The 26,095-nt window shown below is 39.9% G+C and overlaps 1 protein-coding gene across 1 annotated transcript in view; it reads right to left on the bottom strand.

Annotated features, from left to right (window-relative positions):
• Positions 1-26,095, bottom strand: part of SLC44A5 (solute carrier family 44 member 5) — a 51,498-nt gene that overhangs the window by 24,865 nt on the left and 538 nt on the right. The window contains exons 3-6 of the mRNA XM_026074577.1: positions 11,795-11,868; positions 6,246-6,330; positions 2,364-2,448; positions 8-136 (exon numbers count right to left, since the gene is read on the bottom strand). Coding sequence (XP_025930362.1) covers positions 8-136; positions 2,364-2,448; positions 6,246-6,330; positions 11,795-11,868 — 373 coding nt within the window. The remainder of the gene's footprint in view (positions 1-7; positions 137-2,363; positions 2,449-6,245; positions 6,331-11,794; positions 11,869-26,095) is intronic.

The following is a 26,095-nucleotide window of genomic DNA, read 5'->3' as shown; positions in this document are numbered from 1 at the left end:
TACACACCTTGCGAGGATTGTTAAAACCAGGTTTGCAGAACTGCTTGAAGTAATTCCAGTGATCTGGTTTATATCTGTAGGAAGCCTGAACATCTATGTAGGTTGCAAACCTGTCTGGGCACTTTGAGACGCAAAGCTGCAAGAAAAAGAAAAATGAGTAAAGACACACTGGAGGTGGAGAAGGGGAAGGAAAGTCAATGCAATCAAAAAGAAGACAAAAAAATGGCCTCCTATAAAAGTGCTGTTTTACGAGACTGACTGCTGTAATACTTACTGTAGTATTTAGAAAGGGACAATTTTTTTTTCTTTTAAATCCCTAGATGAACACTTAAAATCCTTTGATAGAACACACTTTCAAAATCTCTCCTCATCTATGGCATATCAAAACACCCTTTGTATCTTCTTAGGTTCTACATGTTCTGGTAGACAAGCACAACGTTTTTTTTGAGCCCTAGAGAAAAAAAAATCTGTCAGTCCCTTCCCTACTCCACTTTCACCAGCAGCAGTGTATATGAGCAAGCTAGTGTAGGAGCTACTTTCACAGGACATGTGGCACTTCTCTCTACTATGTTTATAGAGAACTTTATTCAAAAATGTCTCATGCAGCTAAAATCACTTCACCCCCCCCCCCACCTAGTCTCTTCAGTGAAATACATCTCCACTGATGCTATTTAAGTCAAGTTAGGTTGGTATCACTCAAACGAAGGCGATTATTTTGCGCCACTGACTAATGATGAAGCTCTCCGGGTTTAAAAGCAGGTAGGGTGCACAAGCCAGGAATGAAATTCACACCTCTCCAGGCAAAGCCAATATAAACAAGATCTGTGTGAGAAATTGAGCGAGGACTGGGGTTTGATGAATGCATCCACCCGGAGGCTGTGTTTTTGATTTATGTACCGGAGAAGCAGTTGCCCCAGTACCTACACTCGACAGGCTTTCCTGGCTGCAGAAGCAAGTGGCCACTGAAGTAAGCCATGATGGAAGTGTACAGCTATTCTGACCTCTTTAGTGTCCCTGAATTCTGATCAGGTGTGAGCCAATCTGAAGTCTATTTTTTTAGCAGGTTGCAGCATTTTCTGGAAGGCTGTCTTCTGTTTCCAAAGCTGTGCTATCCAGACACCCTTTGCAAAGCTCTGCTACCCAGGCACCAGAGAGAGATCATGAAAGAAAGTATATTTCACCTCAAGTGCATTCTGCCATATGGCACATCTGAATGGATTTGGGGAAAAGATCTTGTATGAACCCTTAGAACAGTCTGGATGCTGCAAGAGAGGCTTTCTAGATGAGCACTACAGTCCCACAGACTAGCCAAAGGCCAAGGCATAAGGAAAGATGAGTTTTGTCCTTATTCGGACAATGGGTGGCTATGAGCGTGCAATTTCCTATAAACTCAGTTTTCTACCTATGAAATAGGGCAACGAGATGTGCTGCCTGTGGGTCCAATGAACTGTAATAACACTTTGTAAATCCACAGCCTGACTCTAGAACCGAGGCTTTTTAAAATGACAATCAAATAAATAGTCATTTAACATTTGTAATCAGTAAATTGGTTACCACATAACAGGCTGCATCCAAAATAACACTGGACTTCACTGAACATTGCCAAGATGACTGAGACCACCTCTGCTCCCTGAGTTGAGCAGCACAGCACAACTACTACTTCAGCAGCAAGCGGGGTCAGGGCAGCCCTGCCCCTGCCTCCTCTAACCTACCCACGCCATCGTGTGCTGCCTCCTGAGATGCGCTGGCATGACCGCTTGTGCTCACCAAAGCAGGACTGTGAAACGGTCTCAGAGTCAAAAGGTCAGGAGGACACTTCTAACCCACATCAGCCCAGTGACCAGGGTTACGTCACAGCCTCGCAGGGAGCTGTGGCACAGCTGATGGAGCACAAATTGTGGCATAAGGCAAAAACAAGCTTTCAAATCTTCACTTTTGAAAGTACTGTATGATCTAACCACACCCAGATACTGCTGTCACTGGGGATATGCACAATTTCTTTATCATGCTTAGCTTGGAAAACCCTACATGTCAATCAAAATGATTTTCTGCACATACTTCTTACTACCAGACGGCTGCTTGTGATGGATTCATGAGTAACAAATTGCTGGATCCAACAGATTTATTTTTCAGCTCTGATCCAAAACACACAGTCCTGTGCATTCCTGTATATTTTCTCCTATTTCCTCCTGACCATCACAGGCTACAGATACTATGCACTATATACGTTATAGATAACATGATCATATCATACTTTGCAGGATATGACCAGCAACGTTTTAAATCCAAAAAAATGTATGTCTTGTTCTTAAGTACCATGACTAAAAGACAGGAAAAATATTTTACTTTTGTATTTTACTCACCTGTGTTGTAGGGCACTGTAGGTTTATTAACACTGCTGGGCTGGCACATTTCAGAATGTTAAAGTAAAACAAAATGGTCTTGTTCCTATAGAAGTGGATATAAGATAATTAATTGTATAAGTATGGGTGCTTATACATCCTAGCATACCTAGATTGAGAGTATACATTGATATTTTAATTCTATTTTCCTAAATGGTCATATTGCAAATCCAAGACAAAAAACAAAACACAAGCAGACCCCGAATGTTCTGTGCCAAGACATCTTTTAAACCAAAGGTATTTGTTCTAAGAAATAATAATTTTGAGGCAGTTTTTCCACAGCATTTGAGCTGAAACCATCCCAGTCACTGTTACAGGTGCCTGCAGTCCCACCTCCAAGAAGTGAAAAGCCATCTTGTAAAACACCTCTGCAGAACACTGTGCTACCTTTGCTTTTGCTGAACATATCCTGTATGCACTGCACACAAAATTGCTATCAGCAACACCACACTGAGAAAGCTGATTATTTTGTTAATCAGTACCAAAATCAATCTAGAGCTTTTTATGGTTGGAAACTCAAAGCATCTGCCCAGGAAACAGGATGATAATAGTATCTGATAAGAATGCTGATAAGCCTCCTTTGATATCAATAAGGGCCAAGCTAGTGGTCCCAGACTGAGGTTTCTTTCCCCAGAATCCATATACTTTGCATCTTCTGAAACTTGGGACCTAGAGGTAGGTGTCACCTCAACTTAGATTTGCTGAAATTTCATCACCCCAAGATGTCCAGATTTAAACACCCGGGTTTTGAAGAAAGCAGAATGTGCTATTGAACTCTTCTTTGTCAGAAAACTACCAAATAGCTCTAGTGATGATGGCATGGCACTGGTCCTGTCCTTTCTACGTGAGGCTTGACAGTCAGCTGGCCACGCCAGGACTACGCTCTGTCCCTACACGAAATAATGGCTCATAGGCCCCCCTGTGGCCTGTCTATCTCCATYGTGTGCTTCTGAGCGAGCAGCGAGCCACGCGGGGGCAAGGCAGCGCAAGAGGGGAGCGGGGTGCCTGGGAGAGCCAGGCTGACTGGGCGCAGGTTCTGCTCCTGCCTCTCCCACCGTGCTCCCCAATCCAGTGACATATCCTCTGATCTCCCACCCGCACATGGCTCCCTTCGACTGCTGAATAAGGCTATGTCTTCAGAGTCCGTAATACATCATCACTGCACGTTCAAGCTCCCTTTAAAACTGCAGTTAGCTCAACTGCCCTGACATGTTAGAAGGTTAAGACGTTTTCATCGAGATATCTTCTATTATGCACTATTTAACAAAACATACTTCCTGACAAATACAATTTGCAAACATTAGTTGTTTTTTCAAATCAAGAGAGTAAAATATTGGACTGAAATGTCATCTTTCTTCAACAGTTTCTTCAGACTATTTATAATCTGTGAGCTGCTCAGCAAAATCCATGTCATTAGTGAATACTTTTGTTCTGATGTCTCTGCGCACTTGCTGATATTAACAGCAGAGAAGAAAGACTAAACATATATGTAACGCAAGAAAGCAGCCACAGAGAGGCTGTGTTTGTCCTTTATAGACTTGTATCCTTTATAGTTGAATTGTACCGCATTCTGCGATTACATCTGCCTCTGTAGAAGGCAAAACAAGTGTAGAGATTACATGGAGGTTAATGGATGGATTACAGGGAGACACAAAGATGCTTAAAAGAAAGTCTTATAACAACACAAGATAGAATTAATTTGACTGCATGGAATTCATTGGAGCTCAACTGTTTTTTGTTTGTTTGCTTGCTTGTTTGGGTTTTTTTTGCATAAGCTGTGAATGTTGGCTTGTTTGTTAGCTTCTCTTTTCTACTACTCAGTGAAACTGCAGAGGATGCTTGGTCCAGACACAAGATTCAAAATACATAGACTGTCATCGCTTTCCAAGGAAAAGGTCTCGGAGTAAGTCTTCAGTGACTTTGAAAACCCGTTGTCCTGGGTTAGCTTTTTACCCTGCTAACTCTCAAGGCTTCTGAAAATCTGCCAGTGGTATCCGTAAAGGTCTGCTAAGCACGTCCCACACCTCCGTTTTTGGGGGACTAGACAGACTTGTTCAGAGGGGCCTCCCGGCAGGCCCTAATGCTAATGCTGCCCTAAGAACTTACTTTTCCAAAAGTTGTCTTGTGTATCTTTTGGCTTATATTTTTATAACAAGCACTTCAAGGTGGCAAATAAGTATCAAAATGTAGCCTCAATAGCTGTATTATCCTCCAGCAATCATATATATGGAAAGGCATTTGTGCATACAAACTGGAGATCATACTGTAAGAAAGAACTGAAAGGAAGATTTGATTAACGAAGAGAAAGAGGGAGATGGAAGTGGACGGTAAGAATCAGAGACAGATATGGCTGCACATCACACACTCTGCACAGGTGCTATGTCTGATGCTCTCACACCCATTTGCCTACTGCTTTCCATGGACCAGAGAGGGAACAAGGACAGACCTACGGGGGTGGAGGGACATGACACTACAGCTTTTTCTCAAAGTTCTTTCTCTATGAAAGGAAGGAAAAGAAGAGAACTCTTTTGGCCTCTCCAACAACTTCTTTGAAGAAGTCCAAGTCAGAGAGTGGAACAGGTCTTCTTACAATCTCTAGTCATTTTGTTTTCTCTGTAAAAAGAGCTTGAGAGCATGCAAAGCCCTGTCTCCTGTTCCTCCCCATCTGACCGGCCCTTTGGACACTGGCTTCCTCTGCTCCTTCCCAGAAAACTAAATGGGAAAAGAAATGAGAAGCATCAAAGAGCTGTTACCAACCACAGCGTTTTGTTTGCTTCCTGCATGTCGTCCAGCTTCATGTTCGTGGCAGGGCATAGAGTGTGTCTAATACTCGCTATTTACGAAGGAGGAGAGGAAAAAAGGCAAAAATATTTCTCAAATTCTGTTTCATAGAACAGTCTTTGATTTTCAGAGAAAAAAAAATGATGTGACACCTTTCTCGTCTGAGCAGCTATTTTCATCTGCAAGTACTCTATAGATATTAACCAATTTGTTTAATTAATTCTCACAGGCCCAAATGCAAAAGTTTGGGAAACTGAGACAAGGAAATAGAGCCATTTGACTGATATCCCCAGGGAAGCTAGTGTTACAGCTGCCTGTCTCCCAGATCACCCGTTCTCCTCTCTGCTGGCACCACAGAATCCCAGAATGGTCGAGGTTGGAAGGGACCTCTGGAGATCATCTAGTCCAACCTCCCTGCTCAAGCAGCATCACCTACAGCACATTGCCCAGGATTGCGTCCAGGCGGGTTTTGAATATTGCCAAGGAAGGAGACTCCACARCCTCTCTGGGCAACCTGTTCCAGTGCTCTGTCACCCTCACAGTAAAGAAGTTTTTCCTCATGTTCAGATGGAACTTCCTGTGTTACCAGGTAAGCAGCAGAACAAAACAGCTTTTCCTTATGGTCTTTTCTGGTATTTGGTGCTTGTTGAGAAAAACTGAGAACCAGGCTGCAATGCTTTGGGATTGCTCTTATCCTGGGGAGGACAGAATGATTTCTCAAAGGGTTAGTTAAATGTCCTAAGCTCTGCAGCTAGCAGCTGTGCCACCTAGTCACTTTCTGTGTAATTAGTGATGCAGTCTTTAAGTTATATTGATATTTTACTGAAAGTATTCTCCCAATAATAAAAATAACTGCATTACAGTAATAACTTGTGTCTAGATTTGCACCGAGCAACTAAGCTATTTCTGAACCTTATCTGGAAAAAATACAGTAAGAGGAAGACAAGTGTTGCTGCCTCTTCAGCTTCCCACAAGAACCCCAAGCAGACAGAGGATTTGAAACCTCATTTCTTATCCATAGTGCATGAGTAATAAAGGTAGGTGAATGGATTTAGTACTCACTCATTGAGGGTATCTTTTTGGCCACAGAACTGCCCATAGCTGTCAGTTGGATAAACCACTTTCCTGGGGTCACCATGCACCCAAGCTGCAAAAATACATATATCTTTTAGCATTTTAATCAAGCATCCAGCAGTAACTTGCTAATAGCTGAAATTCACTAGCATGAAAATGCATCACCTCTCATGTACTATTTTAATCTTTCTCAATGGCCACTGAAGAGGATTGATTTTCTCTAAATAGTAGATTTCTTAACGAAAAAAATAAAATGAAGTAAAATAAAATAAGAATAAAATATGGATGAATCACTAAGAAAGCAAGCCAGTTCACTTTTTACCTTCAGGACACGTATCTGGGTTGTATCCAAACTATGAGGTAATGGGCTTAGAAGATAATGGTTATTAAAATGGGAAAGAAGAGCTCTGTTGGCTTGCAGCCACAGAGGTATATGGAGCTAACTATGCAGACAAAACTGAGCATTCACAGACTCTCACAACTGCACTGAAATGAATAGGATCACCTGGGTATGTGACAGACAACACACAGGGTGTGACTGAATCTAATGGACTCCAGCTGCATTAGAAATGGAAACAACCTCTCACTTGGTAAATTAAAACATTAAAACAAAATATAAATCCACATCAATACCCTGTGCTGGCACCCTAAAAATCAGGTTTGCTAGAGGACTATAATGAAACACTGTTGATCCTCTCCCAATCATTTCCTTGTGCTTGTATTTTGTAGAAAAGATTACAGGCATTACAAAGATTTTAGTCCCAACCTTTGCTCCCTTGCACTGTACACTGAACGTCAGGAGCCACTTAGCATACACTTTAGGCTTTGATCTATGCAAACCACCTCGACCTTACCTCTCTGTAATAACCCCCATTTTCTCTCAGCTTTGCAGCATTAAATTTAGCCAATTGTGAAACCATCATTTTCCTCACTGTCACTTTGGTAATAGCAGCACTTAAGATACAACATTAATGGCTGCAGGGGAGACAGAATCTACATAAGATCTCAGAGCAGCATATTGCAAATCTATCTATATGGTGATTGGCCCCAATACATATCATATCTTGAATAACTTGCAAATAGCTATACTACTATCCACCTACATAGAATCTGTAATGCTACCTTTCACCTTGAATGGTTTTAGGTCACCAGAATGAATCCTTGTTCATTTTAATACATCTTAGTTTTACTGTGCATTGGGGTTTGTAAATTAACCTGCTGCTTGGTATCAAACACTTTCTGAACATTCAGATTAACTGTATTTCAGATTGTGTTCTTCTGATGCTCAGTAAGCTAAAACGCTTCGCCCATATGAAACCCATTAACTTATTTCATTAGCTTTACTTAACAGGAACATTTAGGAGGCATCACCTTTCTCCTATGAATTCCTCCAGCCAGTTTATTACTCAGTTATACATGCGTACATGAATTCAGAGAGCAGATAACTCTTTGTTGATTGCACTGAGTCTGTAGGTTATATCACATACAATTTCTTCCATCATTACTCTGACAATAGCGAGTTTTCCTTCCACTTTAATATTACCTTGCTTTCTGTGCACTTAAAGGCCTTGGCCCAAATGGATCAAGCTCCTATACAGGCCTATCAGAAAGGCCTTCAGGACTTACTTGTATGATGCTAGATGACTCTTCTGCATCAGCCTTTTCCTGCCTTCCCCCCCTCCCCCTTTTTTTAATTAGTTTGACAAATTATTAAAAGGACTCATTTTTCCTATTTGAGTGAAATTTTTCTGACACTAGCACAACAGGAAGCAGTAAAAATAAACTCCATCATGCCAGATTTAAAGTGCTGATGAGAATCAGCAAAGCTTATATCTGCCTTCTATAGATAATTTGGAAGTAGCTCCTACTGCCAGCAATGCCCCTTTCCTAGGTAGCATAATAAACCTGGAGTTATTTTTCCCTCCTCAGACAAACCTGGAGGAAAGGAGGAAAACATTGCAAAATAATTTTGTTTACTCAGTCCTTCACTTGCATGCACAGCAATCTGTTAGGAAGGATCTTTCCACAAGAATGGCCAAATAACTCAGGCTTATGTCCTTCAGTCTGTTTGGGTGGACTAAAATAGCCATCAAGAATAAAACTTAGCTCATGAAATGAGCAGAGCAGTGTATTATCCTCATATCCTTTTTGCTCTAATACAAAGTCTGCTGAAATCTTTCAAAGGCTCTCTTGGTTTCACTGGGCTTGTATTGCTCCTTGATCTCATAAAATTTCATCATTCATCTTTTGCAGTATGTTTCCCAATGATTAGTAGAAATTAGTGAAGTGCAAACAACAGAACATTCTGCTCACTCCTTTGTTCTGCAGCTTCTCAATAGTATTTCTGTTCCGTACAGACTGTACTTGCTTTACCCTTATCAAATTGCCTACAGCTACTCTTGCTTGGTAGTTACTGTCCTGTGCGCCTCAGGCGTCTGTCATGTTGAGGCAATAAAACAGTATTAAAAAGAATCCGCTTTGAAAAAAGAGATTTAACACACTTTTCTCTGTGAAATTCCATCACTGGGATCAGCTGCTGGGTGGACACAAGAAGATGCCTCTCAACTAAATTGCAAAGTGGAACCAAGGAGAATTGGTCTGCTTTAGACCACATAGACCTAGCATTTGATTAACTCTGCAACAGAAAAAGAGATGGGAAATAACCAACAGAAGAGAAAATATGCAGCTTCTTTCTTTGCCTGTGCCAGGGCTAAGCAGCAACATTAATAAACTTCCTCCTCTGTTACTTTCTTGGTAAACTTAGAACAATGACAGTGAAAGAATCCATATGATAAATACACCTTTTTCTGGCCTACTCAGTGAAGAATAATAGCTAATTCAACAGCTCTCATTGAGTGAACAAAGTTATCAAAACAGGGCAGCACCATGTTTTCTTGGTTGTGCTGCACTGTTGGTGACCCACTATCAAGAACTAAATGAAATGGAATCGAGTCATATAGAATTTTTATTCCAGCATGTTCTGATGCTCATAGGCTGCAGCCAGAGTGCTGACACAGGCATCTGGGCTAAACAAGAAAATTAAAAAACAGCTCAACCATATAACGCAACTGAGTGAACCCTCAGAGCAGCAGTGGACAGCATATGACACTAATATAGCATTTGACAGGGATCCACTATCAGGAGGCCTGTAATTATGTCATTGGGCTTTTACTGATGTGGAGTGAACACACATGGACAGCATCAAAAACAGCTAATGTCTGTCACTCTAAACGTCCATCAGATGCATTCCTGTTTCTCTGTGCTGGAGCTGCATCAGTGGTTACAAAAGCTAGAAAGCTCCCTGTCAAGGAGTAAATGTGATTACAACAAGGGCACCCACTGATACTTAAAAATTAACTACAAATCTGTTTAGACTGTCTGTCTCATTCTCTTTTACTTGGAAATAAACTAGAGTAAAAAGAATAGATGAATCACAGTATAAGACAAGACGAAGAGCAGGGACCACATGGATCTGGATCTGAACTAAAAATTTTTAGATTAAGAATCCAAATTTTCCCTCTAAGAAGGGTAGAAGTGGCCAGCTATAAATTTTGGATCTGGTTCCAGGGACAGGTTCTAGTTTTAACCAGTTTCATAAGGTTTGCAGCAGAAGGCTGTTTAGAAAGCTTGTTTGCAGCAGGATACTGCCGCGTGAAGCAGAGCAGGGAATATGACCAATTCACAGGCCTCACACCACAGTGACTGCATCGTCTGAGATTACAGAGACAAGAGGAACGGGGCAGTCATCTTCTGCTGCTATCAACCTCTACAACAAGCAGTATATGGGTTTGGGGGGAAAATGAACGTACAAAGCTGACAAAGTTCTAGCCAAAGGATTAAGGGAGATTTATGTGGTGCTGGCGGGAGATCCAAGATCTGGCAGCGCAAGAATACTGTATAGCTGGAAACTGCAATGCTCTCCATTCTCTCCCAGTGGCCAGGCAGCTGCACTTCAGTACACTGCCTGCCTGCACAGGGGCTGGTCACTAGTCCCAGGAATGTTTATATGTTAAAGAAAACAATAATGATCCTCTGATCTAAGTCCAGCTCCTTCAGGTCTGGCCTTGTGTTTGAACAGTGACAGAAGGAGAGAGCAGAACATCAATGAGGAATCAATCAACGGGTGGGAAGAAGACAACAGCACAGACACCAGAGCAATGCCCTTCAGACATGAGATGCTCCCAGCACCAGGTGGGAGGCTTGGCAGGTCTGCAACAGCTGTGCAGTCCAGCAGCTACTGCTGCTGCTTAGGACTAATTTACCTCTTTTTCTTTGGTCTAGTCCAGAACAGATTTAGGAAGCAGAGATACGTGTTGCATCTATATTCTGACAAGTACCCCTCCAAACTGAGGGGACTCAAAGAGATTAAACAAGAAAAAAAAAGACAAAAGTGAGTTTTGAAAAGAAATCTTTTCTTCCACGTGCAAGCATTATCAGCCATCTGTTACACCACAGTTGTCTCTCCGGGGTTCACCACCTAGTGCTGGTTTTGCACTTCCCTCCAATGGTCCTCCGTGCTGCTCTGAATTGCAGATATATTCTATTTGCTTTCTCATTTCTCCAGCTTCCTGAAGATATAAAGGTTCATGGAGCGGCAGTAAGGGCAGGCGAATAAGGGAAAGAATAAAATACATACAGAGAATTCCCAGTGCTCGAGAGAGATGACAGTTTTCAGAATATGCTCAGTGCTGCAGTACTAGAGAAAAGGTGAGAGGACACAGCTCCAGTACTGTGGCTTGGAGGATGTTATGCTATGGCACAATTTAGTGGGAGGATGGAGTATCTTCTCAGATATTTATGATTTGTATTGCTGAGGTTAAATCAGCCTAGCTCACAGTCATCTTTTCATGCTCTAAACAGCAGGCCTTCTCTGTACAGAAGAGAAAATAGTATTACAGAATTACAGTGAAATCTAATGGCTTCTCTTACATCTAAGACAGGGCCAAAATGAACTTTTACAAGTAAATTGGGCAAGTTCAGCCAAATGTGCAGATACACAGTAAGTAAGTACACTTTTAGAGTATCATTTGTTCTTTCACACAAAGGCATTCAAAGTTCTCTCACACAAGAAAAACAGAATGGATATTACTAATAAAAATTCTGATATGCAAACAGCTCTGGATCCCACAATTAAATGCAATAATCTGTCTTCTCCATTCACTCACATAGGTTCTTTTGCTAATATTTTAAAGTACACAAAGCCTCTTAAAATGAGATGTTTAGCTCTAACTCTCATTGTTGGATTAATGACAAATAAAAGGTTTTTTTCCACTACAGTTACAGTTTATGATAGCAAAATTATTGAACCATGGCATTTTTACTTGAATACACTTCAAGTTTTTCATCATGTGGTTTGAACTTCTCCCTAATTACAATAGACATTGAGTGTTAATTCATGATTTGCTTCTAGGCAAGGCATTGATTGGAAAGCTTTATGTAGATATAAACTAAATGGATGTATCAGTTAAAAGTAATAACATTCACAGATTTGCTTCCCCTGTGTGTGAGAAAGCACTACTATACCTGTGTTTACTTACCCACAATTCCTAATGCAATGTAACCCAGAATGACGGCTATGAAGATTACACAGCAAATAACATCTGTACAATGCCTAGAGAGAGAAAGGAACGTTTTTTTTTTTTAAATAAGGTGTCTAATACGACCCTTTGAAAACATTGAGTTCCATAGTGAATTTCACATCTGAATGTACTGTAAGCATATTTGCATCTGCCACTAGTATTTTCTGAAGTCTCACTTGCAAAACCATGTTTGAGCTGTATGGCCCTGTTTTCACAGGGAGAGCAGCAAAATAAATACACATGTCTTTTCCACCATAGACAACAATAAAAACATATTGAGGAAGAGGTTTAAATATTCTTAAAACAAATACCTTACAACATTGAATGCACAGGTCACTTACGGTATAAGCTACTACAGAACATCTGTAACAGCCTCAGTATCTATCCCTTAAAATTAGTATCAAATATTATGGAAAATGGGTTGAAATGAAGTTTCAACACAGCTTACCTGTATTGTAAATAGGTTACAAGTGGAAAAATAACAGAGAACAAAATGAGAAAAGTCTACATGCGACTACCCTGATCTCTGCACAAAATTCTGACATGGCTGTCTGACCTCATTTAGCGCAGCTAAAATATGCTCTACGAAGGGAAAAAGAAAACACATTGCGCAGAGCCATATCTCCTTTTACAGACATGCAATCAAAGAACAGCACTCTCCAGTCTGACAACTGAGACATCTGAGCATTCAATTAAACTACTGTCTTCTATTTGTTGGTCTGCATATTAAGTTCATGCAGGCACGGGAGGGGAGATGTGGACCATTAGACGCCATTTTTCAATTCTGCCCACCAGTGTTGAAAGCTCATCTTTAGGCACCTTGGGACTTTTTTTTTTTTTTTTTTTTTTTGAAGAGTGCTGAGCATTTCTAATTCTAGTTAAAGTCGAATTCTAGCTACTCAATGGCTCTATAAAAATCTGAGCCTGAGATGTCTCAAAGCGAGTGCCTGGAAGCCGGTGAACTCTTCTAAAATTATGGGCTTTATCATGCTCACTTCTGTAGGTTTGTGTGTTAACCCAAGTGCTGAGGTTGCAGGGACACTGTCAACATCACAAGACAATTCTTTTTTAGATCCATTCTTTTTCAGTGTCTGACCTTGATCAAGAGTAGTTCTAGGAGTGCAATTAGTATGAGGCATAACACTCCTAAGAAAAGTGGGTAGCAGAAGGGCAAGTACATATTTACAGAGGCAATATATTCTTAGGACTCCAGTTACAGATGAGCAATTTTCTCCCCCAAACTATCTTCACAAGCTCTTGCTTAAAGATGAGTGAACAGTATCACCCCAGGAAAGCTAATGAGCACTCCTAGTTAAAAAGAAAGTACAGGACTCCCTTCATGATCTGAGCAATGTTCAGCTCTGCTTCCAAGTCTTTTCAAGGAGCCAAGTAGATAACCAAAGCTCTCAAATAAAAGAAATCTTAGAATCCAGGCTCAAACTGGTGCCTACCATTCTTTCCATTTACCAGTCTACATCTCCTCTTTTGAACAGCTTTTATTCTTTAGCATAAAGGAGATAAAGCTGGCAGATCTTTTAAACAGCTGGAGAGCTTGAAAAGAGAAGTGTTTCCAGGTGAGGAAAAAGCATGATGTATACTTCCGTATACTTCTCTAGAAATACACAGTTTCAAAATCTCACTGAAAGTAATTCCAAGCGAGGCCAAGCAGGGTTGAAGGTCAGTGTGACAGTAATCTAATGAAGGAAAACCAGTTAAAGTAGAAGAAACAACACTGGAACAACACTGCTCATTCACCCAGCCCCTGTTTAGAAGCAGTTCTGACACTGTCTGCTCAAGTTGGGTTTTCATCCCATCCGAGTAGTTTTTAAGCGGCGCAATGTTTAATAAAAGATGCCTCATGAGAAATATGGCACTGTAAATCTTGTAATTATAACTGCTGTATTTACAAAAACCTCTTCTAGTCCAATCCTCACAGGTCTCATTTCCTGATAACTAAATATAATTAAAGGCTATACTCATTTGTGCTAGATTATACTTTAAGATTTTGCAGAATTACCATGAACAAGTACCCACAAACACATTACTAGAACATGGCTCCAAGTTTTGCTTTGACATAAATATTAAAACATTATAAAAACTACATAAAACCTTTCTGGGTGGCTTCAGAGGATTTTAAAATATTTCATAGAGACTAATTCTTGTATTGCTTATTTTACTAGACACAATGGGTGAAACTATGGCTCCATTTAATGCCAATGTTAGCTCAAGTAGCTCACTTTCAGTAAGACTAGAATTTCACTTCATAAGCCCAAGGATCCACAGGAGAGAAAATAAAATAAAATAAGACATCTTGAATGAATGAATTGAAATAATTCTGTTATGATACAAGGTTATACTGTGAAGTCACTGGGAGTTTCCAAGGCTGCAGGAACTGAAATCATGGATGTTGCCTCTTCTCAAAAGAGAAAGATACTGGAAACTCATGCTTATTACTTAAACCTATTCAGGACATGTCCAGTCGTGCTTTATCTGAAATCAGATTTGATGTGAAATTTTTAAATCTAAGAATGAGATCTGTTATGGCAAATCTGCTTTTCCAGTCTGTTTCAGGAAAATGAGGTAGAGGAAAATCACTCAGGAGACTGAACTGTTAAACTGAACCCTAAGGAAGATGGATTAATGGATGTATGGTTTTGAGGTTAGATATTGAAAACACAGTTTATCATATGGGGTCTATAATATTTCTTATGGATAGCACTACTATACTTTTACACAATAATTATGTGTAACCACTCAAAGATTAATGAGAAAAAGCACTTACCATTTCCTGTGGTAGAGATGATGAAAACATTAAAAACACTTCTGCTAATAGCAAAGATTGTATGGACAACGATGCACGTAGCAGAATATGGTAATATGGTAAAAGAGCAATGATCCTATTGCATCATGCATTAAAATACAAACAGAAGCATGAAATCAATTGAAAACATGCTCATATTTGAAATTTTGGGGTTTTTTTTAAGCTACTTTTTCAAATAACAAAGCTCCAGAGTCTGAACCAAGCTCTGGTGAATCTAACCATCTATTTGAACACTGCAGTTTCTTTAGAGGTAAATCACTGATAAAACCATGAGATTCATCTTTTACAGGTGAGGTAAGAAAACACCTTCATTTGGTTAAGTACACATTTCAGGCTCCCACATCAGATTTTACTGCCTGCTGCTGTCATTTGGCTTAATTTATGGGGCCTGATTTGCTTTCCACCATCTTTCAGAAACGTACTGGCTTCTTGGTTTCTCTCACCATGTTACATGTGACAGTGTGCACAAGCAATACTTTGTGCCTGTATAATGGAATCCCAGCAAATAAACAAATGATTGATTGATAGATAGATAGCAAAAAGAAAACTATCAGCACTGAGTAGTAGTGCACAGAAGCCTGTTACTCACTAAAAATAGGACCTATCTCTATTTGGCAGTTTCACACCCCAAGCTTATACAATCTGTCACAAGTGCAATTCTACTCAAGATGCTGCACTAGAAAGAAACTACTATGTTCATTAGTTAAACAGCAGTAGCAGTATATTAGCACCTACAAATAGTCTTGGGAAAGGCACCATGCAAACACAGAGGAAAACAAGGCTCCAAGCATTTGCAGTCAGTTTGAGGTTACCACTTTCAGCTCTGCTGACACATTAAGTTGACTGCTAACGTCCTCACTTCTGAGTGTGCCTCCTCCCTGCTTGACTCTCGCAGACAGCTTGCAGTTTAAGACTTCCCTGGCTAAATCATACTGTGTCAAGACGATGTTATGCTATGTCATAACATGTCATGAACAGCTCTGAAGACCCCTTATTCACTGGGGCTGAATTGAGAAACAGTATCTGCTGCACAGATGGGTATTCTTATCAGATAAACAGTGCAGTCACACCAAGTGCATCATCCTGCGCAGCTGAATAAGTGTTTGCAAAGATGCTTCTTTTCAAACCCCCCGATGAAGTGCCATTTCTAATGTGGAGGCCAAAAGTACACAGAGAAAGATACTGAGATTTTCACTACAAGTTTTCTACCAACTTAAAGTCTACATTTTCTCTGGAGAGTCATTAATGAGTAGGACTGATCTACACTGGCCCATACTGGCTCATTGAGCTGGTAAGTTTTAGTTACAGGCACCATGATCCAGAAAGTATTGTTTAGTTCTGGAAAACATTAAGTCTCAATATTCGCAAACGAAACCTGCAGATGGTAGCCATCTGTAGACACTGCATGCCCAAATCAGAAAGCATAAAACAAGAACTCAAAGAAAAATGCAAGCTTTCCCACTCATATTAGTGAGTGCACAACACATTATATTGATATAGACACAACATTTAATCAAACATATATGGACCAACAAAACCCCACCAGCAAAAAACCCAAACAACAACTACTTTTATATTCTACCAGCATTTATATATGGAAGACTCTTAGTACAGTCTAAGACTCCAGTGTAGTCTAAGTAACATCTTTAGTAGTCTACCTACTCTAAAACCCACAAAAGATATATTTAAATATAAAACATTTATTATTTCAATATTGATCACAAAAAATTAGATTTGCTATGCAGTTCTCTGAAGAGACACATTTGTATTCACAAAGAGGTAAAGCTTCTTTTGCTAATGAAGCTCAAGACATTACTTCTATTTTTTTCCAGCCTCTTACAGAAAGTAGCGAAGTGGTTATGGAATACTATTGTTATTCAAATTGCAGGAGAACCCATAAACTGTGTTTACTGGTTTCCAATCGTGGCAGAAAACATGATCTTTGCCTTAGCAAGGACATCACACTTAAAAGAAGACATAAAACAATCAGAGATAGTCCAGAAGGAAACAATTTGAAGCTTATAAAACATAACCAACATGAAAAATTCAAGATATTTAATGAACAAAAAGGAACCTAGAGGTTGTCATACCTTTATGACAGCCATCAGCTATATCGAAGACTAATACAAAAAGAAAGGAAATGATCTAATCTCTAGGCCCATGGTGTTCTGACAAGAAAATGGGGCTGGGGAGTTAACCTCCAACAAAATAGACTTGGGTTGGGAAAAAAAAACCACACAGCTTTCTAATGGCTAGCATAGTGAAGCACTGGCATAGTACCAGAGAGGTTGCAGAGCACATCATTAAAGGACAGGTTAGATAAACTTCTATTAGGAATGGCAGAGATGTACTTGATTCTATTTTGAGGCTGGGGGCTATAATTACATGATTTTTAAAAAATTCTATTAGCCTTACTTTTCTATGGTTCCATGTTTTTAAAAGTTCTAGTCTTAGTCCTCTTGGGAAGAGAAGTCATGATGGAAGACAGAAGGAAGAGCAGGTTAGATGGAAAGATGCTAATTTGACTGGTATAAAACAGTGCTGTATCTGGAGAAGTCAAGAAAATTAGCCAGAGTACCTCAAAGCATGCACCTCTGGCACAACCTCTGCGCCCAAGATGAGAAGGGATGACAGTGGATACGGGCAGGGTGGAGAAAGGCAGGAAACGGATCTTAGGCAGCAAGGTATCAAATACTAGAGATGTTCTGATTTGAAGTTTGGCTACAAAAAGGTTGAGAACCACAGCAAAAGGTTTGAAAGAGACAGGGAGCTGGAGAAGAAAAAATTCCTAAGGAATGCTACAGGAAAAAAGAATGAAGAAAATAGGCAAGGACTGGAAATGGGGACGGAGGTAGAAATAACTGTCAGCCTAGTATCTGACCTTCAAACACCTCTAATGATGTAACGCTGTGTTCATACACTTTGCATCTTTGTGACTTGCAGCCTATTTTTAGTATTTGCAGTCACAAGATAAATATGCGGTGTTGCATCATTTCTTGGCAGTCAAGTGTTAAGCCATTATTAACTCTGGATTTTATGCTATTGCACTCTTACGTGACTTCTTACAATGCAGGTCATTTCCTCCACTGCTATACTCTTTCAAGAGAGGAAAAAAAACACAACAAAAAACAAAAAAACCTTAGTTACATACTGTTAAGAAAATATCATATCTCTTCATCCTTCCCGTGATTTAAACTGTTTTTTGTCCGACATATTTGGTAATAATCACTGGAGCCAGCCTAAGCCAGTGAAAGCGTATCTGACTCTTCTGAATCAATGGAAAGCTACAGAACTACACCAGCTAAGGATTTGATTCAAAGTTTTTTGGAAAGAAAGTCTGGAGACTGCTGAAATTGGCCTCACCATTCCAGTCAATCCCCACCCCTTGTGTCAGTGTACCAGCTTGAGCATCATCCTGGGCAAAAAGACGCCTTTTAGCTTATTTCTGTTAGTGTTTAATCCAAGCACATCAGAATAGGTGCCCAAAAGATGCTTGTATTTAATATCAAAACTAGGGATGGAGGAAAAAAAAAGAGAAAGCAGTACCATTTAATGGCAGCAGATCCTTATAGCTGTGTGGAAGATAAGATTTTTTCAGTGCAGAGTCTTTCTGAAGGTCAGCTTATAAGGAAAAATAAATGGTGCTACATGAAAGGGTTAAGTCTGCAGGAAAGTGTGAGATAGTAGGTTGCTTCAATATTACCACATCCATAATTATGAGGTTATTTTACTTCAGGTCTGAAGTATGATTCATTCTTAGCATTTTTTGAACTCATGTATGCCATAAATAACAATACTACTTCACAGTATTTTAATGTATGTAAAATTAATGATTGAAAGCTGAGATTTGTTAACACTTGGCTAGAACCAAATATAGCATGATGATGATCCATACGAACTCCTTCAAATTGCTCTGCAAATATGTTCTCATTCTGACCTGCCATGGCCAAACTATTGCAATAAACATTTCTTTTGGGCAAAGCCTGCCTAGAAAGGTTGTGGAGTCTCCATCCTCGGAGATATTCAAAAGCCATTTGGACACGATCCTGGGCAACGTGCTCTAGGGAACTCTGCTTGAGCAGGGGGGTTGGACTAGATGGTCTCCAGAGGTCCCTTCTAACCTCAACCTCTGCAATACCCACTGGGCTGAAATGAACAGACTGTAAGACATTTTGTACAGTATGTTTAAGTGTTCTTAAGACCTAAATAGATTGAGAAACTGGAATCCATTTAACTCATGAACTAATTTCAAGACTAGAATCTAAATTAATAGCAACAGCAGGTCAGAAGTGGCATGCCAACCAATCTTTTCTTCTCTTGCCAAGATTTTATTTTACATTTTCTGGGCAGTTTTTAGTAAAACAGAGAAGATCCTAGTAAATACTATAATCATGCAAGTATAATGCATATAATTTTCCACTTTTTTTTTTTTTTATGTTCACTTTCCTGTTACTCATCAGCAAACTGAAATGGATTATGCTATAGAATTTTTTTTCCAGCAACTACCAACATTAAATATTAAACACATTCTTTAAGATTAACAGAAGGAGACTGAATACCACATAAGCTTTGTGTACTCCCAGGGCACTCAACTAAGATGCACTTCACAGCAGACCCTGGGCTTCATACAGATTTTAACAAAATAGCAAGTTGATGGATCTTATCAAAAGACTATAATGATTAAGTAAATCTTGACATTTCAGTTCAATGAAAAGGTGTTTGACTATTAATCCAACTCATTTATCCACATTACTGTAGTAGCACTATAACATATGTTAATAAGGGCTTTATACCAGTTTAAAGACTGATTTTCTGTTAGAACTCACAACCTATTAGGACTTGCATGATTTGACACCAAAACTGCCAGTAAATTTAATTGTGATGCAGGTCATTCATGCCATTAAAAAGGTGKTTTTTTTTTTTTTTTTAATTGAAGTTTTGACGCCAAGGATCAAGAAAGGTGGAGACTTGAGGTACAGTCTTGCTCCTATTGAGCTTAATGAGTGTTTTGCCTTCAGTTTCAATAGGGACAATAATTCACTGAAAAGCCTAATAAAAAAACCTTAAGTGTATTGAAATAGAAGTAATACCAAACATCACGTCTTATAGTTGCTGTTTGTGTTGTGCACAAACGCCTGTGAGCATTTTGATGGGATACATTTCTAGTCTCAGCCAGCCACTGATGAATATTAAAGAGAAGATAGGAGAAAAATGGTACAGCATCTCTTATTTAATAAGTTCTTTACTACATCTAATTCTGGCATCTTTATTTCAAAATAGATACTGAAACACTCTGGAGAGGGTAGAGAAGGAATGAAAAAATACTTTAGGAAAACAGACTGTGCAGTAAAGAGATGTACAACAACTAGTTCATCCAAGAGAAAGTGACTGTCTACATATATCTACATGGTAAAGGACTACAGCTGATTACTACCAGTGCGTTTCCAGACCGATGTTAAGAAAGGGGGTTAGGGGAAGCTTTTGCTGGTCGGTGCATAGTTGTTAAGAATTAAGAATGCATGAAGGTTCCTGCATAGCTGTTCAGAGGAAGCATGAGCAGTTTTCAGCCTCCAGGCTCTGCAGCCCAGACATATACTTCGTTTGGGCAGATGATTTCTACCTTTTACCCCTAAAATGTAGCCAACTGCTGTTATCTTGTCGATCCTTCTCAGCGACACCCTGGCACAGGTGCACTTGCCTGTGCAGGAGCCGTGGTCTTTTAGACTCCACGGGTGAAAACTGAGAGCTATTAAACATGGGAGTAACTTACAACTTAGATGTGGTAAATTTTCTTCTTTCTCTATCCATAACATTACAGGCTTTGCTTTTAAAGATTGGCAAACATTAAATGTTGATTCTGTTTTCATATCCAGAAGACTCCTTGAAGTAGTTATGCATACAGGAAAATGAATTGCAAACGTTATCAAGTTAAAGGGGCTGAAAAGCCAAGTAGCTGGGGCACACAATCTTCAGTCAGCTTGGATGTGGCTGTGGAGAAGGCTGCACGGTTTAGTGAAAGCTGGGAACCACCTCAAAGAGGAATTCATGTCCTTGAAGGGTCAGCAGACTACAATGTGTCTAACCAGTAAGAAGAATATATGGAAGAAAAAAAAAATTACATGAAGGAGGAAGAAAAGCAACACAGGGCAAGGGAGAGAGTTCAGACAAACTGAAATTAGAGGCAAGTCAAAAGTGTGCTTTACTAATTCTATTCTCCCCACAGCTGTTTAGAAAAATGTGCTATGACTGTATATCTATTCCCTTGCTGGAATTTACAGAAAATTTAAGTGGAGGAAAATAGTTCACTTTATACCCAAAAAGAGTATAATTACTTGAGGAAAAGGGAGAAGCTTGTTTTCTCACTTGTATGAAGGTACCTCACTGATTTTTCCAGAGGCATATTTAAAATATCTTAAGATGCTGGTAGAGGAAATGCTTATTTTTTCTTAAAGAAGCATAACAGTCCGAATTCCTTATGAATCCTTAGCTTCAGTAGCCTTCCCCACAACATTCTCTCCTTTATCCAGTGTTTGCATGAAATACTGAGGCCGCTCAGTAGAGCCCAGCTCGCTTGACAAACCAGCTGCAACTCCAGTAGGAGAGGACGTTTCAGTGCTGGTGAGGGGGGACACCCTGCTTTTAGGGTTGTGAAACTAGACAAGTAAACATATATTCAGCAGCTGAGAGGTGCCAAACTTCTTCAGTTCCTTGTGATGAACTTCTGGGGAAAGTGAAAGTTGGTTTGCAGGGAGTTTTGCCTTTGAGGAATCGGAGATGGGATAGACCTAAAATCATCTACAGAGGATATGCTAGATTTTTTTTGTTGCCAGGTATTATTATCATAAATCTTTTCTAGCTCATATGAATTCAGTTAAACTGACCATCAGATTAGGTGTCAGGGAGGAATACATCTCCAGCTCAGATTGACAGAGAGCACTGGGGATTTTTGTTTTCTTCTACAAGCTTTACCTAATAAATTTCCTGCTACATCATCTTGAATGAGTAAGAGCAGGGCTACTGCTACAGCCTGTGAGCTTATTCACTTGGATACAGTATTTAACCTCTTACAAGTGTATTTTGGTAGTAATACACATACACCAGCAGTGAATAACATTTCCACTTAATCACTTAAATTCATTTCTATACACACTGCATGCACAAAGTGTCACTGGGAATACTATAAGGATCATTCTCAAATTAGGATTCACTCCCTAAACCAGCATTTCCATTTATTTCTAAAACAATTAGCTTTTGTTAATAAAAAAAATATATATATACACACACACATTTTATGTAGAAAAGAACAGAGTGTGCTCAAGTGAGTTTCACAAGGCTGCAATTTACTTCTGTTGCAACTTCTCTGCTGAGAAAGAAAAACAGATAAATAATTGGTGGTTCTCTACTGTTTATTCTTCTCACTAAGGATAGAGAAGAAATTCTAATCTAGCATTTACTATGTTACACTTACAGTTGGAAAAAAAACACTAAACAGTTGCCCAAAATCTCTTCGATGCTTTCTGAAGAGTTTCACTTCACTTACAGTCTACTGAACCCACTAGGTGGTAAGAGACATGTTTTCATCTGCAGCACTGACTGTTAAATGAACCGAAGTCAGATTGTTCTGGCAGGAGGCTTTGTAATGAAGTAGTGTTTTATAACTACCTCCCCCTGGCTTTTAGGTTGGATACAATCTACTTTTTCAATGCATGTTTCCATCGCATACTACACAGTTGTACAGAGAAGAGGTGGACAGTCTTGAAAGCTGCAGAATGGGAATGGAATAACCTGAGAGGAGTTTGGTGTGTAATCACACCAAGAAGAGACATCACTTTGGATTAGCACAAGGGTTTTTTTTGCTGAGAGCCAGTCAGCACAGCCATTACATTCTAACCCTTTTTAATAAAAGGGTGTCTGCACGAAACAAACCAAACCCCATACACAACACCCTTGAGAGCAGCAGTACTAGCAAAGCAGCATAGGCATTGCCTAGCTGACCATTCCTTTTACCCACCGCTGCTCATCTCTATCAGCAACAAGTCTCTCCTCTTAAAGGAACAGTAATTAAAGTTCAGATAACTGAATCTCCCAGTAAAGGGCCTACCTGACTAAAACAGTGGAGTCAGATATTCCTTAGACTTTAATACACACCATTATTAAGACTTGGCTTTTAGTTCTCAGTTTCAGACTTTCAGTGGCTTAGGGAATTGCTTGGAACAACTGCTCAGCAACTTGGAAACATCATTTCTACTCCACAACACAGGCAAAAAAATGCATCAGCTTCAGCAACCACAATGATGGGATGTGACCTTTTTCCAGGTCTTTCAAAGCAGATGTGTACAATTCGGAGGCTTAACACTTAAAAGCTCCTCCTTCCAGTCTTCAGAAATGAAAACAAACTTATTCCCTGATGAATGAAAACTGACTGTGAAGTTAAGAGCAGGGCAATCATCTCCATCAGCAGAAAGTAAAGATGGGTGTTTCCCCGCCCACACCATATACAGTTACATGCATCATGACAAAGCATGCAAACAAGATCTGCCCTACCACATGATTTTTATTTATTTGTTTTAAAAGCACCCCTTTGTCTGGGCAAAATGCATGTTTTAAGCTTCCCAGTGTCCCTCCTCCTACAGAAGAGCCCCAAAGTCAGAAGCTAATTCAGGGCAGAGGCCCATTTTCCTCCTGTTGAACTTGTAGGAACATCTTCTGAGAAGGAATTTTGTTCATAGAAACTAGCTAGCCTTTATCTGATTGAAAGATTGTGGTTTGTTAATCATTTCATCTCAGTAACTGGAAAAACACAATAAAAAACCCAGCTCATTGCCTTTTTTTAATATCTTAAATTACTTCAAGGGCATGTCTATAGTGTACAGCACAGTGCTGTGTTGATGATCTCAAGAGGTCAGGCAAGTCATTTCAACATCTTGCAGAATCAGTAGGTTGAATTTAAAACCAGTAAAGCAGCTTTAGTCCAGTGCTACATTCAGGATAACTATAGCACCTCCCAGGTGCACCCACTTGTGAAGCGGGCACCAATTCAGGTGTCACTGCCCTATGGTCTATTGCACAATGATGCCATACCCTTAATGCTTAGAGAACTGATCTACTTTATAGAGCTTCCAATGGTATTATCGGAGTAAAGGAGTTGACCTATCCCAGGTAATAAAAGAAAGATTGCATTAGTACAATTAGACATGCTATGAAATGTGGAACTAATACCCAAATGGCTTCAGAGAGAGCTCAGGTTCAGCAGGGTCTATTCCTCAGGGCTCATAGCCCCACCATACTCAGGGTGGCTCCTGCACTAGGTTTCAGAAGAACTATAAACCTCAGATACAGTATCATTCACATAGCACCGCACCTGAGTTTAAAAGCATTCCTGGAACACAGAGCTCAGAGGAACAAAGTTACTTCTGACCTAACATGCCCTGTAAATTTGAAACAGCTTCAACACAGCAAGCTGAGACCTCTCAGAACTACACTTCTGGAAGGATTATTTGGTGGACCATGCTGCATGAAGAAAAAGCCCAGAAAGTCACATCTGTGTTGTTTCAGTGCTGCACAATGGCAACTGCAAGCAGTTGCCACTGAGTTCTGGGAGATGCTGCTTGGGCAGTGGTGACTACATGGAACCAGCTTTGGTGTTCATCTCCTTGCCTCATTTAACCTGCTGCCTCAAACTGTTCACAGGAGGAAAAAAAGAACTGTCTTCATCAAGATTGTACAAGAGAACTTCATAATCAATGTGTTTATCTCCTTTGTGAAGAAGTACTATTAGCTTCATTAAATTATCTCCATTATTTTTTCTGTTGACAATATATACAGGGAGAATAGGAGATGGCTTAAGTTGTTTATTGCTCTCTTTAAACTAGACACATATTAGCTGTAGTGCTTAAATAAGTTACTTCTAGTTAGCAACCTAAATATATAACATCATGCCTAGAGTCATAAAGCAAGGAAACAAAGCCAGGTCTCAAACCCTAAGCTCAGGCCAAGGCCATTAGAGCATATTCAGGATACCGTATGCAAAAGGAATCTTCATTAGCCACTAGAAGTGATATAACAAACAGTTCAATACTCTGATTTGATCTGTTATCCAAGATACAGCCACAGCACACAGATTATTTTTAGGGAGGGATGTCAGGGAAAAGGAACAATTTCAGCACATGAGAACACAAACAGAACCATTGAAAGATGCATCATCTGAGAAAACTCAAAAATTACATGGCTCCAGCATCTGGCAAAATAGTGATGTTAATTTGACATCACAGATCATTACTGTCAAAAGCCAATCAGGCATGGCGGAGAGGGAAGCCACAAAGGACACTCATCCCAACCCAATTACTCCTTAATATTTCAAAGAAAAGAATGGAGGGAAAAAAAGAAGTAGAATTACATGAATTACATAAATATCAAGTTAAGGAAGAAGGCAAGAAAAATCAGAATACCAATACTACATTTCTTACCAGAGCATTATAAAATGCACTGAACACCTGTGATATAGCAGCGATGTGTTGTTTTTGTTTGGTTTTGTTTTTAAGAAGCTGCTCTGGGATGTACAATTAGAATAGCATATATACATACCTGGAACAGCTGAAATTGTCACAGCAACTACACATTTGCAACAGCAAGCCACAAAGTAAAGACAATTCTTACTGTGCCACAGTCAGAGTAAAAATATGTCCAAGCAGGCATTGTCAGTTCACCTGATGACTGCTCAAGAACTGCTGAAAAGTAGTGAATGCCTGATGCTACTAGACATTGAGCATCCTCAACTCCCACTGATGCTCCTACAAATTGTGTTAGTGCTCCAGGCCTGCATGTAACAAGCGCAATCTTCCCCTCACCCTGGTATACCATCAGCAGGGTTTCACAACTCCTCAGGCATACGGGGGAAAAGACACAGGAATAGGCTGCCAGAAAGTACAATTAGATTGCAGTATTTTAGGACCTAACTCTGCACTTCTCAGTGTCACAGGTAGTCCTGCTCACTTCACAGGCACTCTTCATGCAGGTAAGAACTGTTCACTCAAGTAAGGGCTCCAGGAGTCCCTCCAGCAGCCAAATCACTACCAATGATTTGCATTACTGCTGTCACTGTTAAAGCACTACCTATATGCTGCCAGGCATTACCCTCTCGGCCAGCCACAAAACAAACATGATGGTGCGCACCCAGGCCCTACTCTGGAGAGAACTAAACAGGTTCCTGGATGAGAGAACTAGGGAAGCAGAAAAGCCAACTATAAGCTGAAGAATAGAGTTTGCCAGGGTCCCGGTCCTACATACTGTACAGAAACAAGACAGTCTGCAACACACGGCCAAGGGATCCCAGAACATACCAACACCACAAACAGTATAGGTACAGCCACGGTGGCTGCTTCAAACCTGGTAACAAAATCCTACTTATATCAGCACAAGGTAATACAGAAGGTATGGCT

This window comes from Apteryx rowi, unplaced genomic scaffold (assembly GCF_003343035.1).
Source record: "Apteryx rowi isolate R43461 unplaced genomic scaffold, aptRow1 scaffold_39, whole genome shotgun sequence".
In the NCBI taxonomy this organism is placed as follows: Eukaryota; Metazoa; Chordata; class Aves; order Apterygiformes; family Apterygidae; genus Apteryx; species Apteryx rowi.
This window is presented reverse-complemented; position numbering and strand designations above follow the sequence as displayed.